General features: G+C 47.9%; 1 protein-coding gene across 1 annotated transcript in view; it reads left to right on the top strand.

Moving 5' to 3' along the window:
- The window catches only part of DENND2A (DENN domain containing 2A), a 57,266-nt gene that overhangs the window by 13,195 nt on the left and 30,244 nt on the right, over positions 1-13,827 (top strand). The window contains exons 2-4 of the mRNA XM_038153799.1: positions 9,557-9,655; positions 11,253-12,464; positions 13,480-13,607. Coding sequence (XP_038009727.1) covers positions 9,585-9,655; positions 11,253-12,464; positions 13,480-13,607 — 1,411 coding nt within the window. The 5' untranslated portion in view covers positions 9,557-9,584. The remainder of the gene's footprint in view (positions 1-9,556; positions 9,656-11,252; positions 12,465-13,479; positions 13,608-13,827) is intronic.

Raw genomic sequence — 13,827 nt, 5'->3', positions numbered from 1 at the left:
GCTCTGCCCTTTGCTGGGCTTCTGCTGGGGCTGGGGAGCCTTGCAAGAGCAAAGGGTCGTCCCTCACGTTGTTTTGTGCTCAGGTTGCCAAATTCCTGGTTACGGAGAGGGTGCGGGGGGACAAGCAACACAGTGATGTGGGTTGATTTTCTCTCTGTGTCGCTTTCTTGTCCGGGTGCCTGTGCTGGGAACTCCTTGTGCCGGTTTCCATCGCCCTCCGAACCCCGTCCTGTGCCCGGGATCGCCCTGCCGGGGAGGAAGGATCTAACCGCATGTGAAAGGGTGGAGGAGGAAGAGTGATTTTCCCTAGGATTTGGGGGTTTTGGTAGGGCTTTTTTCCCCCGCTTTTATTGGCCGTGAGTGCAATGACCGCTTAACCACAGGGACCGGGCGGGCTCCCTCCCCCACGCTTCCTCTCCCTGGCAAAGCAAAGTCGCTTAGGTTTCCTCCCGGCACGGGCGGATGGCGGCTCTCAGCTCCATTCCTCTCAATACAAAAGGAAAGGAAAAACTGCTCTCTGCACGGGCAGATGGCCGACTGTTTCCTGGCAGCTCCGCTCCACTGTCCTTTTTCCCATTGTCCCGACACAAACACACGCACACACGCACGCACACACCCACAGAGAGTGGCTTTCCTTCTGGAAAAATAAATAAATGCAAGCTCTCTTTGCAGAGGTTTATTCCTCCTTGGAGCTGTGTGAGCTTCCTCCCCGTGCTGGCCAAATCTTGGGCAGCTCACGTGCTGCCTGGCCCTGCTGTCTGCTCAGGAAGGCTGGGCGAGGGGATGATGTGCTGTGCTGAGGTTGGAAGGTTTCCATAAAGAATAAGGTCTGCCATAAACAGGTTCTGCCTTTGTGATGGCCAAGATGTGTGGGAGAGTGAGGGTAGGAGCAAAGAGGAGCTTAGAGGAGACAGAGGGAAGTGGGGTCTCCTGAACCGAAAAGCGATTTGTGGGTGACTCTTTGCTTGAGCGGAGAAGGTGATGCTTGATAGAGACAGACTGTAGTGGGAGGTCATGGACTTGGGGTGGGTACAGGAAGGTCTCATGGAGCATGCAGATGGTGCCCCAAGGTTGTGGTGATGGACACTTCAGGAAGCTGTGTGCTAAATCCACATCAGGAGGGACGAGTCAGCATCCTGCAGGGTGAAGGCCACTGAAGGAGAGATTAGCTGAGGCTCCATTTGTCTCCCTGATGATAACTTATTTTGGAAGAAGTTGAGGTTCTTCTTTTTAATGCTCTCATTTCCTTTCTGAATGTGAGATAATTTATCTTCCTGCCAGGAAACTCTTCGCAGACTTGCTCCTCGAAGGGACCTCTTTGGGTCCCATTTATGTTAGAATAGCAGAGATTATCTCACCACATCAAAAATGAATTCCAGTGTGGTTCATGAGCTGAACACTATTTTTTAGTGACAGGTTGTTTCCTATGCTGTCAGATGTTTGAGTTTCTTATAAGCATAATAACCCTGAATACTTTCCAGTTCTTTTACACTGGAAGTGATTTACTGGTGTAGTAGGACTGGTATGTTTGTAACACAGCACTCCAATCAAAGGAGGGAAAAGCACCTACATCACTTGGCTGCACGGGTAGAAATGAATATTTGCCATTTCTTTTTGACTTTGTTGGGACCTGAAGCTAGTTCCACTGCATCTGGTGGAATCCTGTCCGTCTGTGTGGCTGATAGACAATTCTGCTGGCAGATGAGTGCTTGTTTGAATCTGGCCCATATTTCTTTTGTTTTATTCTGTATTGACCACAGTCATCTTCTCTGTGGATACTTTCAAAGCCAAACAAACCAGGTATTGATCACCATCTCCACTGATATAATCTGCAGGCAAGGACACACAACCAGTGTCTTCTTCAGCCTTAACTTCAAGTAACTGAATTTTCATTTTTTTAGGCTGCAAAGCAAAAGCAAATATTATCACCCCTTCAAAGGGGATGAGCAACCCCACTGTGTACACACAAATGCTCACACAAGACCTTAAACACAGGGAGACGATCTAGTAATGCCAGGAACTGTCCCAGAACGGGTGTCCTCTACTCCTGCCCTTACTTCCCAGAGTCTTGGTTTCCTCATCTGGAATTACAAGTGTTTTTTCAATTCTTTTTTCATTACTTCCTTGTAGAAAGCATAGCCTGAAACACATAATTCCATTAAGCATTGCAGTAATTTTAGCAGCCAGATTGGAAAATACTGAATCATTATATTCCTTTCCATGCAACTTTTTTCTTACTGTTTGTTAACCTACCTGCAGGAGTTAAGACTCATCATGTCTCTAAGCAGTCATACAAACCATTCTTGCCACCAGGATGAAAAGCAGTATTTACTTTCTAGGCATGCAGGACTAAGTCTGTGACTGGGGGTAGTGAGTTAGAAAAAGAGTGTTTCTGGGTTTTTTGACAAGGTCATGAAACATCCCACCACTAACCCTGAAAATGCTGTGTTTTCCAGCTGAGGGTGTGTCTGACTGAAGGAAACTGAAGAAATACCCTTTGGGTTGGTTTTTTTTTTTTTTTTCTGTCTGTTATGTGTTTAGAGGGAGGAACAAAGAGAAAATAAAACAATGGGAAATGTGGGACAAGCTTAATAATAGTGGGTGCAACAAGCCCCACCTTTAACAGAAGACAATTCATATTGTGAGACCCTGTTTTTGATTACTGTCTTCAGGTCAAGATTTTATTTTTGTTTCAGTCTGCACTTTTCCATGCTGAGCATTGCCTCTGGCTGAATTACTTTTGAAAGCCTTCAGCCAAAATGTTCAGCTGTTTTAGCGTGGAGCCTGGGGAGAAAATTGTTGCTGCTTCCCCTGTGTTTGAAAAGAAAATCAGGCTTTTCTTTTGAGAAAACTTATCTTCTGCTTTGAAACACAAGTGCTGTTTGGATCAGGAATTTGTCCTTTCCCATTCCTGAGTCATCTCTACCCAAACTTTTCCAGGGCTCCAGGGGAAGAAAGTTTCAGCTGGCACATGGTCAGCAGAGGTTTTTAGAGCTACCTTGTTACCAGATGTGCTGTCCTTCCAGCTCCTGGTGTCAGGCAGGTGATGCTGGTGATATCCCTGGGGAGCTTGGCCTAGAACTTTCAGCAAATGATTGGTGGAAGGAAGTAATGGACAAGAGGTGAGAGTAGTTTCTCAAGGGTCCATCTGCTTTACTACAGAATAAGGATAGTATCAGGATGAAGTTGAGACCTGGAGTAACCTCCTGATACTGCCCACAGCAGGTCCTGCTGGCTCCCTCTTCTCATTGCTGAGGGTTAACTTCTTTACAAGCAGAGTCCTATTGCCAGCCCTGGCAAGGGGGATTGGAATTCAATGATTTTCAAGGCCCCTTCCAGCCCAAATCATTCTATGATTCTTTCCATGTGTTTCAGTGCTCATTAGGTTTTCCCAGACAGGTGGCTGATGTTGCTATCTGAGCAGAAAATGTTGTGCTTCCCCCCCTTTTGTTTCTTTGCTGGCTTAGGGAGTTGAACCAGGCAGCTTGTGAGCCCATCCTAGCTTGAAAGAGCTTTACAAGCATGGGAGCTTATACAAAGCAAAAGCAAGAAGGGAGGAAAGAAGTAGGCACACCCTTAGTCAATGGCAACCATCAGATGTGATCAGGCATGTCTTTTACCAAGGGCAGGGACGGGACCACCTTGCTGGAAGCCAAGGGAGGAGCAGGGCAGGCCCTTGAGCCATGGTAATCTTTTCAGTCAGGTTAAAGACATATAAGCAGGCAGAGTTTGTTCTGTGTGCTTAGAGAGGGAGAAAGTCAGTAGACTGAATTATATCATAAAATAAAAGACATGTCCTAACACCCAGCACAGCTTTGCTGGACACGGCCAGTTCCTGCATTCCTGGCATTGCAGCCTTGTTCCCCTGACGTGGGGTGTTGCACAAAGGCAGAGGTTGTGATACCTCGATTTCACTCGGGGTTTTTGAAAATTCAGTTTGTTTTGACACATGGGATTCTCCTGACCCCCTTGTAAGCCCTGTGGTGTAAGATATGATAGATCAAAGGGAAAAATTAGGACAGGATGGGGTGAGGGGAATAGGAGGCAGTGTAGGATCTGGCTCCAAAAGATACTGTAGGAGCATGTCACTTCCCATTGTTGGTCCTTTATCGATATGTTTTGCATAAATTTATCCTGCTTTTTTCTCTTTAACAAGTGACTTGGCCCTGATTATCTAGAATTATCTACAATTAGGATCCCATTACGAGTGTGATGAACCCTGCTGTTGGTGTCCTCAGTCTTCACAAGATTCACGTGGCCAGGACAATCAATGTCTGCAAAGAGGTCACCTTGGCCTAAGCTGACTGTGCCCAGCACAGGATGGCAGAGTAGCTGAGGAGGGAAGGCACCTCTGGAGGTGGCAAGTACAGCCCCATGCTACCAGTGTGGTCATGTAGAGCAGCTTGTTTGGGACGTTGTCCAGTTGGGTACTGGGTATCTCCAAGAGCAGAGCCTCCACCATCTCTCTGCTCTTGGTCACCCTCTTGGTAAAAATGTTTTTTTTTCATCAGCTTAAGCTGATTGATCCTTTCTGAGAAGCCCTGCTGCTGTGGAGGTGGTCCGTCTGCAGGACTGACCAGGAGAGGAAAGAAGTGGACTTAGTGTAAGTTTTCTGAGGAGAAGCTGTTCAGGCTGTCAGCTAGGGAAGGCTCATGGCACATGTTGTGGAGCTCAAGTTTGAGGAAACCCGTGCCTTGCTGCTGGGTTGGTGTTGGGCACCTCCAGTTAGGGACTCCTCTACTGTAAGCATCTTGTTTCACCAAGGGAGCCTCTCCTGGGTCCTGGTGCCCATCTCAGCTCTGGCTGCATCCCTGCTTGACTGTGTCCTCCCTGCTGAGCAGGGGCTTGCTCCCTGAGGTTACGCTCTGCCAGCGGCCTCGGGAAGGCAGTTTGTTCACGCTGGGGACGTGCACACTGCCCACTGCCTCCACTGTGCACGGAGGCCCGCGCTGTGGCTGTGTGTGTGTGAGCACAGGCACGCATCCTCATGCCTGCTTCTTCCCCCAAAGGAAAACAGGCTCCAAACAGAGCAAGGGCTGGGGGAGGGAGCCTTGAAGTCTTTAACTGTTGGTTTCCCCTTACTCATGTTTTTCCTGTTAGTGTTTTGTCTTCTTGGCATCCTTCCTGTTCTTTATATGTGTATATATGTTATATATTGTTTCCTCCTTGTTGCTGTCTTTATGCTGCACCCTTTGTTGTGTAAAGCACCAGAGCAGGGAGATGTGACTTGTAGGCTTTGGCTGCTCAGAGTTACTCAGGTTTTGAGCACCAAGGAGAAACACAACATGTCTTTTTTTCTTCATGGAGAAGAAGCAGCTGCTTCTTCTGGTTGGACCAGCTACAGGTTACTCCTGTTGCTGTGAAGCTTTGCTGTTCATATGCACCAGCATATGTGCTGTTCATATGCATCAGCCACATATGTGGACATGAATGAAATTTTTGGGAGGCGCAGAGCAGACAGAGCAAAGGAAACCATGAGATGTGGTCTCCAGCGTGCAGTAAGGGTAATACCCAAAACCACCTTTGGGGTATGCTTGGTTTATTCCCCACAAACAAAGCTGCAAAGAAGGGAGGCCTGAGATGTTTGCTGCCTGTCCTTCTCAGAGCCAAGGCTCCCCGTGTGTGACCTGTGTGCTGGCTGTATGCATTTCCAATAATGTGGACTGCAGGGCCTTTGCGCTCCCCCGGCTTTTGTCATCGTCTGGTGGCTGCACCAAGTGCAGAGGGCAAAGCTGGTGTCTTCCTCTCCCTGGAGGTGTTCCTCTGGAAGCCTTCTCTGCCCTTTGAGGGTGGGAGTGTGCCTCTCTTTTATTCACTGGTTGCTCTGGAAACATTGCATTGTATCCCGTGCCCTGAACCAGATGTGCGTACTCCAAAAGCGCTTGGATCGGAAGTGGGGAAGAGGGCACTGGGGAAGGGGGGCGGGAGGAAAACTTAAATTAGAAGAAAGCCAAACAGCTATTGCTGGAGACAGATGATTACAGCTCATGTCAAGGCTGTTTCCTGCATGCCAATGATAGATCAGTAAACAAACGCCTCTCTGCGAACACAAAGCAGGCAGGAACTCTGTTTGGACGAGAGAGGTCGGGGTAGGTCTCCCTCCACTTGGTAGCAGGAAGCCCCTATCACATGGCCCTGGGAATTGTGAGGCCGAGTGCATGTGGGAGATAGGCCGAGAGGCTTCTGCTGGGAGACTTCACATCCTTCCCAGGGCCCAGCCAACAGGTTTGAGAGCTCCCTCCCCTCCCTCTTTCCTCCCGCCTCCTCCCCTGTCCTTCCTCTCCCAGTTTAATTTTGAAACACTATCAGATGACTGCTTTGTTCCCCCGAACAATGGCAGGGAGTAAATTGCAGTGGCAAGGTTCTCCAGATGGGGCTCAGTATCTTCTCTCCCCTTTCATGGCCTTGATGTCCTGCTCCAGGATGTACGTGCCAGGTGCAGTGGCCTCAGGCTCTGGTTCTGCAGGGCTGTGCCTCCCATTGCTGCTAGAAAGTTCTTGTGTGGTTTTTAGAGAAAGCAGTCAAGAAGTACCAGCTTGATGGTTGTCCTTCTTGGGTCTCCTGCTAATGGAGCTCAGCCCTGCTTGTTTCTTCCAGGCAGTTTGTAGGGCCCTGGTCACATTGCTCGTGAGGCAGGAAAGCAAAGCATTTCAGATAACACTTCTCAGCCTCTGGAAGGTCTCCCTTCCCCAGCCTTACACATGCTCTTTTGTGCTCTCTCCCCTCTGCCCCCTGTGCACAAGACCTCATTACCTCCCTTGTAGCACATTGGGTTTGTGTTGGGCCCCTTCCATGTGCTGCTTTGTCAGAAACTCTCAGTGAGCTGTAGCAGGTCACAGAGATGCTCCCCAGGGCCTGAGCCAGCACACAGGGTAGCCTGTAGGGTAGATTGTAGGAGAGATGTGGGCAGTCAGGAAGGACAAGAGCTCCCTTTGCCCTTCACAATGAACTGTTGTGTTAGCTCTGGGTGTCCTGTGGAGCCAAAACCTGGAAAAGAAAAGTAGATATTCTCTGTCTGCTGGAGGCAATTTTCCATTATTGCCATCACAATTCCTCTGCTCTGGGTGTTGGCAGTGCCTGTGGGTCAGGCCTGCAAGTTATTTCTAGTGATCTTATTATTGGAAGAGATAATCATGTCACCTCTGAAGCTCATCTGGGCTTGTGCTTGGCCCCAGGAAATTATTTGATTGTTGGACTTATTGAGAGGTACCTTACTATTTTCTGCTGTTTTATTCCAGAGGTGACTCTTTTTCCCCTCATTGTCTTCTGACGTGTTTGGATAAATATTTACTCTTTTGAGCAGAACCAGCTAACGTGCTGCAATGATCCTCTAGGTGATGCTGAGGGCACCATGTGCCCTGCTGCTCAGAGGGAAGGCACAGCTGCCCATGGATCTCTTAGGGAAGACTTCACTCCCTAAGCAGTGTGTGTTGTCAGTGGGGGTATCAGTAGGTACTTGGCTGTTGTCACAGCTTTGGAAGCTCCTGGACCACCCTTTAATCTGCCTAGTATGGGTGTGTTGCTTTGATTACTCCAGCCACACTTGTGCCTGGGAGGGACAGATGTCCCTCTGCCCTTGGTTCCAAGTCATGCTCATCTGCTGCTCGCAGTGGTGCTCCTTTCCCATGAGACTCTTGCAGCACTCAGCAGCTGCTTTGTGGCTCACTTCTGCAAATCAGGGCTGATGGAGTCTGTCCCATCCACCACAGAGGAAGAAACAAGTGCACCTCTTAGTCTGTATCATCTGCTTTTGGCCTGTCCCACAGGAGGCCTGCCAGGGAGCTGGCTGTGCCGAGCACCAGCACACATCTGCTGGTACCCAGATGTTTGTTTTCAAACAGGGTTTGTTCGGGGGCTGGTGGAAAAGGCTGAGAGATGGAGTTTCCTGATGGGGAAACTGGGAGATCTCATGAAGACAGAGGAGTGCATCCCCAGTGAACATTCCATGTTTCAGCAGAGCCACAGGGATTGTGTGTGTGAACACAAGAAATGTATTTCTACCCGCTAAAGGCAGTGACGAGGAGCTTCAAGGCACGAAATGAGTGCTGAGTGAAGAGACTATCCCTGCTCTAGGGATGTTGTAAACCAAGTGCAGAGCACACTCTGTTGCAGCTTTGCAGGAATCTGCTTTGGCTGCCTGGGTGAGTCATTCTTTGGCCAAGGCCACAAGTATGGTTAGTTTTTCATTATTTTCAATCCATAACAGTTAACGGATGGATGAATAGATTTTGGTCCTTGGGCTGGTAAATTTTCTTGACAGTATTGCAAGGCTGCTCTGTGTCTGAAGTGGGTGCTTGTTCCAGTTACTAATGAGGGAGAGAAGCCAAGGGGGTTTATTGTCTGGGAAAAGAGTCTGCTAAATGGTAAGCAATGAGCTGCCCCGAGTGTGTACACATTGAGTTGACCCAGAGTTCACTCCTCGCCTCAGGAACATTGCCAGGATGGAATAAAAGGAGGGAGAGAAAACAGTGAACAAACAAAACTGATTTTCCCCCACCCCTGCCCCCCTTTTTCCTTTCTCTGCTCAAAAACTTGAACAGTGGAAACGAGAGATCCTTTTGTTCTTTCCTGTTTCTGGTGTATTGGGCAATATGTTTTTTTTAATGACAAGAGGCATTTGGTCTTGTCAAATGCCAGGCATGGCAGGGCAGCCTCTGGCAGACCAGCTGGTGAGGATATCTGAGAGGTTTTTCCAAGTATTGCCTACAAGATGGTGAGCCTGTTGTCATTGCAATGCTTTAGAGCAGGCAGACCACCTTGATAAGTGAGCAGAGATGGTGCTGCAGAGTAACAGAGTAATTCTTCCTTTTTCTATTTATCAAAAAAGAGCATTGCAGCACAATAAAATGGAGATGGAGTCTGTTGCCTTCACTGGGTAGCAGTGGCACTCAAAGAGAAGGACAGTCATTCTAAGAGTGCTAGAAATCATGAGGCAAACAGAATGACCCATTTTTGTAAATGATTTATCTTATCCCCACAAGGAGTTGTGCTCTGAAATGAGATCAGTAGCAGGCTAACATGGTCCACCAGAGAGAAGACCAGTGGCTGCAGTGCAGTGTGTCTTCAGGCTAAAATGTTTTCCCAAGTTTTTCTTCAGGCTAAATTGTTTATCCCAAGCTTCAAATGTTGTGACAGTCTTGTATGTTCAGCAGCCACTTCAGACTTGTGGCCTTAACACGGGTTGTTATGAAATTGGTTCTGGTTTAGTCTTCTGCAAGGGGGAAAAAAAAAATCTAAATCTGATGAGATTTTGACAACAATAAAAGCTTTCTTGAAATGTTCTCCATATTTAATTAAAGGTGCAGCAATTGATGCTGAGTCAAAGACAATTTTTGCCTTCAAAAACTGTCAACTCCTCACTGGACTTCTGAGGCGTGTTGCTGTCACCCCTCTCCCCGTTTTGCAAGGGTGGGAGCCTGGGCTGTCCTCAGGCAGCTGTCATGTCTTGCTTCAGCTCCTCTCCTGGATTTCAAGGAGAAACGTATGTGTGTGTGTAGAAGGAAAAGAGAAGGATGCTGAGCAGAGAGCAATGCTTCTTCCTTGTGTCTATCTGCAGGTGACCTGCTGCCCTGCTGTGTGCTGACATGATGACAGCAAGCAAGGCGGCCGATGTGAGCAGCAAGTCTGGGGTGGCTGTCTGCAAGTCTGGTGAGAGGTGAGAGCTTTCCATGTTCCAGTGCCAGTGTGCTTTGCTTGTCTTTATTATCCCAAACACAGAGAGAACCAAACGAAGGAAACCTCCTCTCTGCTGGGCCCTGTCCCTCTCTCCTCCCACATTAAAACACACCCCATAGGTCCCATCTTGCAATTCTGTGTGTTAAATCCTCCTGTCAGACTTCTAATATTCCAGGCTCACAGTGCTGGAAAAGGTCTGCTCCAAGGCAAGACCACTTGTGCTCTGTCATTGTTTGCCCTGCCTGCACTTGAAGTCTTTAAGCCTAGAGACTTCTCAGAGAAGCCCCACTGTCCCCACCCATTGCAGAGTGGCTTCTGCTCTGAGGTCCAACCACCATGGCACTGTGATGCCCGACTTGGGAAAGCTGGGGGTGTTCACAGCACCAGCTCTTAACCAAGGCACAGTGTCACTGCCCAGCCAGGAGTTAAGTATCTGTGAGGCTGAGGAAGAGCAGGTGTGCATCAGGTCCTGTTTCCTCTCAGAAACCTGTCCCAGGCTCAGTTTGCACCACAGCCGAGCACTGCTTAGCTGCAGGACAAAGCTCCAGGCCTGACAGCTCTCAGGGTATCCCCAGGGATGCTCCTACAAGACTGCAAAGTTCTGGAAGAGGCACAATTGACACATTTAAGTTAATGGGATGATTTCCCAAGTTGAATCTTAATGTTGGGATTGGGATTAAATGGGTCTAATTATATGGGTTTGCATCCCAGTAATTACCTTTTGTTGTCTTGGTGCTCTTTCCCAAGCCCAGGCAAACCTCAAAGACGTAGCCAAGTGCTTCAGTTCAGAAACATTTTGTTTTGAAATAACTGCCTGTTCAGCAGGATATTGACAAAATATCACATTATTGATACTGTGGTATCACACACTTGGAAATCTCTAGACTAAGTATATTTGGAATTTTTGTTGCACTTCGGACCCAACAGTGAAGATGTTTAATCTGAGAATGTTGAATGGTTTCTGGGTGCTGTGGGAGTGTGCCTGAGTGCATGGGGGGGCTAAGTGCATGTGTGGACTGGGATGGTAGAGCCCATAGAAATGGAATAATAAAAGTGCAGTCTTTGGGCATCAATATGCATTTGGGGAATATTAGAATGGACTGAGAGAGATCCTTTGAGCAGGCACTACAGGAATGCCAGCTGCACCATATGCTCTGTGTTACAGCAGTAATTTTGCTGTTGTTTGCAGTTGGTCCATTTTGCATTTGTTTGCTTAATGCCAGATGATGTCCAAAGCTCTGCTGCACTTCTGCACACACACGCATGCACATTGGTGAAGCTCTCATTGGTATCAGCATGTCTGATGTACAAAAATTACCTCTCTAACCTGCAGCTTACTTCTTCCACAGAGAAAGGCTTCATTTCCAACCTCATCTTGGTTTTAACGAGAGAAGGGCAGTATGTTCTGGCTAGAAGGACCTTTCCCTGAGAATCCTCCCCTTTAAGCCCATGTCAAGTGCTTGGTTTGAGCATCCTCTGCCACCACCTTTATGAGTAAAGCTTGAGGAGCTGATGAACTAAACCAAGGATGAGCAATGGCAGTGAATATCTCTTTCCTTTTTGCCTTTGATATGCAGGATCAAGCTTGCAGATAAAACAAATACAGCAGCTGTGAAGGAATTAGAAGAACCTCTGTGTGGATTTTTGAGTGAGAAATGTTCTGAAGGTACCTCTGTTGCCCTGGGTTCAACACCTGAAGCTAAACCAGTTTCTTCTGTGGTGAAGAACCCACTGGGAGCCTTGGAGAACTTGATGCTGGATCCAAGGCTTGACTGCTTTCAGCAGAACATGCTTAGTCCTAAAATGATCATCAGTGACCCGTCTGTGGATCTGAATGTCAAAGAAAACAATAAAATCATCAGGAGACAGATAGGAGGCACTCAGAATACACAGTCAACTGGAAAAATTGGCTTGAGGAATAAGTCCTTCAGCATCAAGGACAAAATTTCAGAATGGGAAGGGAAAAAGGAAACGCAGTCTGCTCCTCGCAGGGAGGAGGAGGCAGGAGTTAAAGAGGAGCACAAGATGCCTTGTGTAACTGAGAAAATGAGTGGGGAAGCACTGGTGACTCGGAAAGCAGAGACCAAGAGACTTATGAGCTGGGAACTGGAGTGCAAAGGGGCAGGCAAAGAGAATGAGCGGAAAGCAGGATCTCAGAAAGGCACAGGGCAAGCAGCAGAGCGAAAAGGGGAAGCGCAGAAGGATGAGGAAATGGAGTTCAGCCCTGGAAAATGCAAGGAAGTGAAAGGTGGGAAGTGGGAGGTCCAGAAGGAGAATCTTTCAGTGCTTAGTCAGGTCAAGAAGCTAGAGCAGGCTTTGAAAGATGGCTCAGCAGAGCTGCAGCCACAGTTGCCTGGTACTTACTATTCCCCACAGTGCTTGCAGGAGAAGGCAGCACAAGGGCACGCCGCTCCTGAGGGCCATGAGGGCGTATATGGGGCTGAGCTCAACAAAAGGCTTCTTGGCGTGGACTCTGAAATCAGTGAGCCGATTTTTGGGACTCTAGAAGAGATAAGAACTTCTCATGTGAAATCCAAGCACTGCACGGTGGAGAATGTGTACACAGAGCCGGGGGTGCCAGAGAAGAAGCCCTTCATCAACCCACTGCCCAAGCCTCGGCGGACTTTCAAACATGAAGGGGAAGAGGACTGGGTGCCAGCAGTTAGGAATAAAAGAAACTTACCCCCTCTGCCATCCATTCCTCCCCCTCCTCTGCCCTCCTCTCCTCCCCCATCAGCTGTCAGCAGGAGGCTCTGGAATGGGAAGCACAAGAACAACACTGACCACAGGTACTGGGGCTGTGTTTCATGGAGCTGTTGGTCTTCACGGTGGAGTCCCACCTTCCCATCTTTCTCTGAGAGAGACAAATCTTTCCTTTTTGCTCAGAATCTCCAGCATAATCAGCACTCAGTCATGTCTCTGAGAATGTATGAGTGGCCAGCACTACTCCACAGGGTAACTGTGGAGGGATAAGTCATGGCAGATTTAAGGTCACTGTATTACATGGCTTAACCTTCAAGCTCAAAATTGAGGGACTTGGGGTTTTGTTTTGGTTTTCTTAGGAGAAACCCTACTTAATTACAAAATGACCACAGCTGGTCTGGAACAGTGTTTGGAATGATAATCTCTAGTCTCTACTGCAACATTTTCACTGTCCGTAGTAAACCTCAGTGAATCTGATGTGTATATATTCTTCTGGAGTGCTTGCTTGCCTTTTATCTCCTCCCACATGATTGTCACACATTTTTGGGGTGGAGATCATAAAATACACAGCTTTTCTAATGCCCTCTGGATAAATTGTCACTTGAAAGTTCCTGGCTTCATTGCAGAAAGGAAATCAAAACTTGCTAGGTTTGCTCACGGAGGGCACGGTTTTACCCTTCCCACCATTCCACAAGCAAGTTTTGTTTTTTTCTGCTGCTCAGAGAGCTGATTTTGGGGCCCTCTTACACGTTTTGTGGGTGGCATCTGTGCTGTAAATTGGACCTCTCATGTCCTATGGTTCTGTGCAGTGTTCCAGGATGTGCCATTTCACACTTGCATCTTCACAGTGTGCTATTGCCATAACAACCCAGATTATCTATGGCACCCCCAAATGCCTTTATTTGCATGGCTGATAAAAACAGCCGATCTCAGTATTGCTTTTTCACGCTTTATATGGGATGACGCAGCCAAACGTTCTCAGTGATTTATTTTGCCAGCTGTGTCGCACTTTGGAGAAATGAATTAGCTGTAATTTGGTTATAAATGCTGGTTAACTGCATCACTCTCCTCTCTGCCCCTCCTCCCCCCTCTGTGGTGCAGGAAATCGTATGAGTTTGAAGACTTGCTGCAGTCGTCATCCGAGCACGGCCGGGTGGATTGGTACGCGCAGACCAAGCTGGCCCTCACACGCACTTTATCTGAGGAGAACGTCTATGAAGACATCCTGGGTAGGAACCCTGCACAGGGGAGGGAGCTGGCTGCTAGTCCTGAGTAGCGGGGACTCGTGGTCAACAGGCATTCAGCTGAGGTGCTGAATAAAGTGTGTTTATTATCCAAATGTAAACCAGGACACGTTTTGCGCATATTACTGGCAAGTAATAAGAAAAATGGATGGGGTACTTCAAAGCTCATCAGCTTCAAAGATAAACCTGAGGCATATGGGAAGCA

Source organism: Motacilla alba, chromosome 1A (assembly GCF_015832195.1).
Source record: "Motacilla alba alba isolate MOTALB_02 chromosome 1A, Motacilla_alba_V1.0_pri, whole genome shotgun sequence".
NCBI classification, from domain to species: domain Eukaryota; kingdom Metazoa; phylum Chordata; class Aves; order Passeriformes; family Motacillidae; genus Motacilla; species Motacilla alba.
The sequence above is the reverse complement of the archived record's forward strand: the minus strand, read 5'-3'. Positions and strand labels throughout refer to the sequence as shown.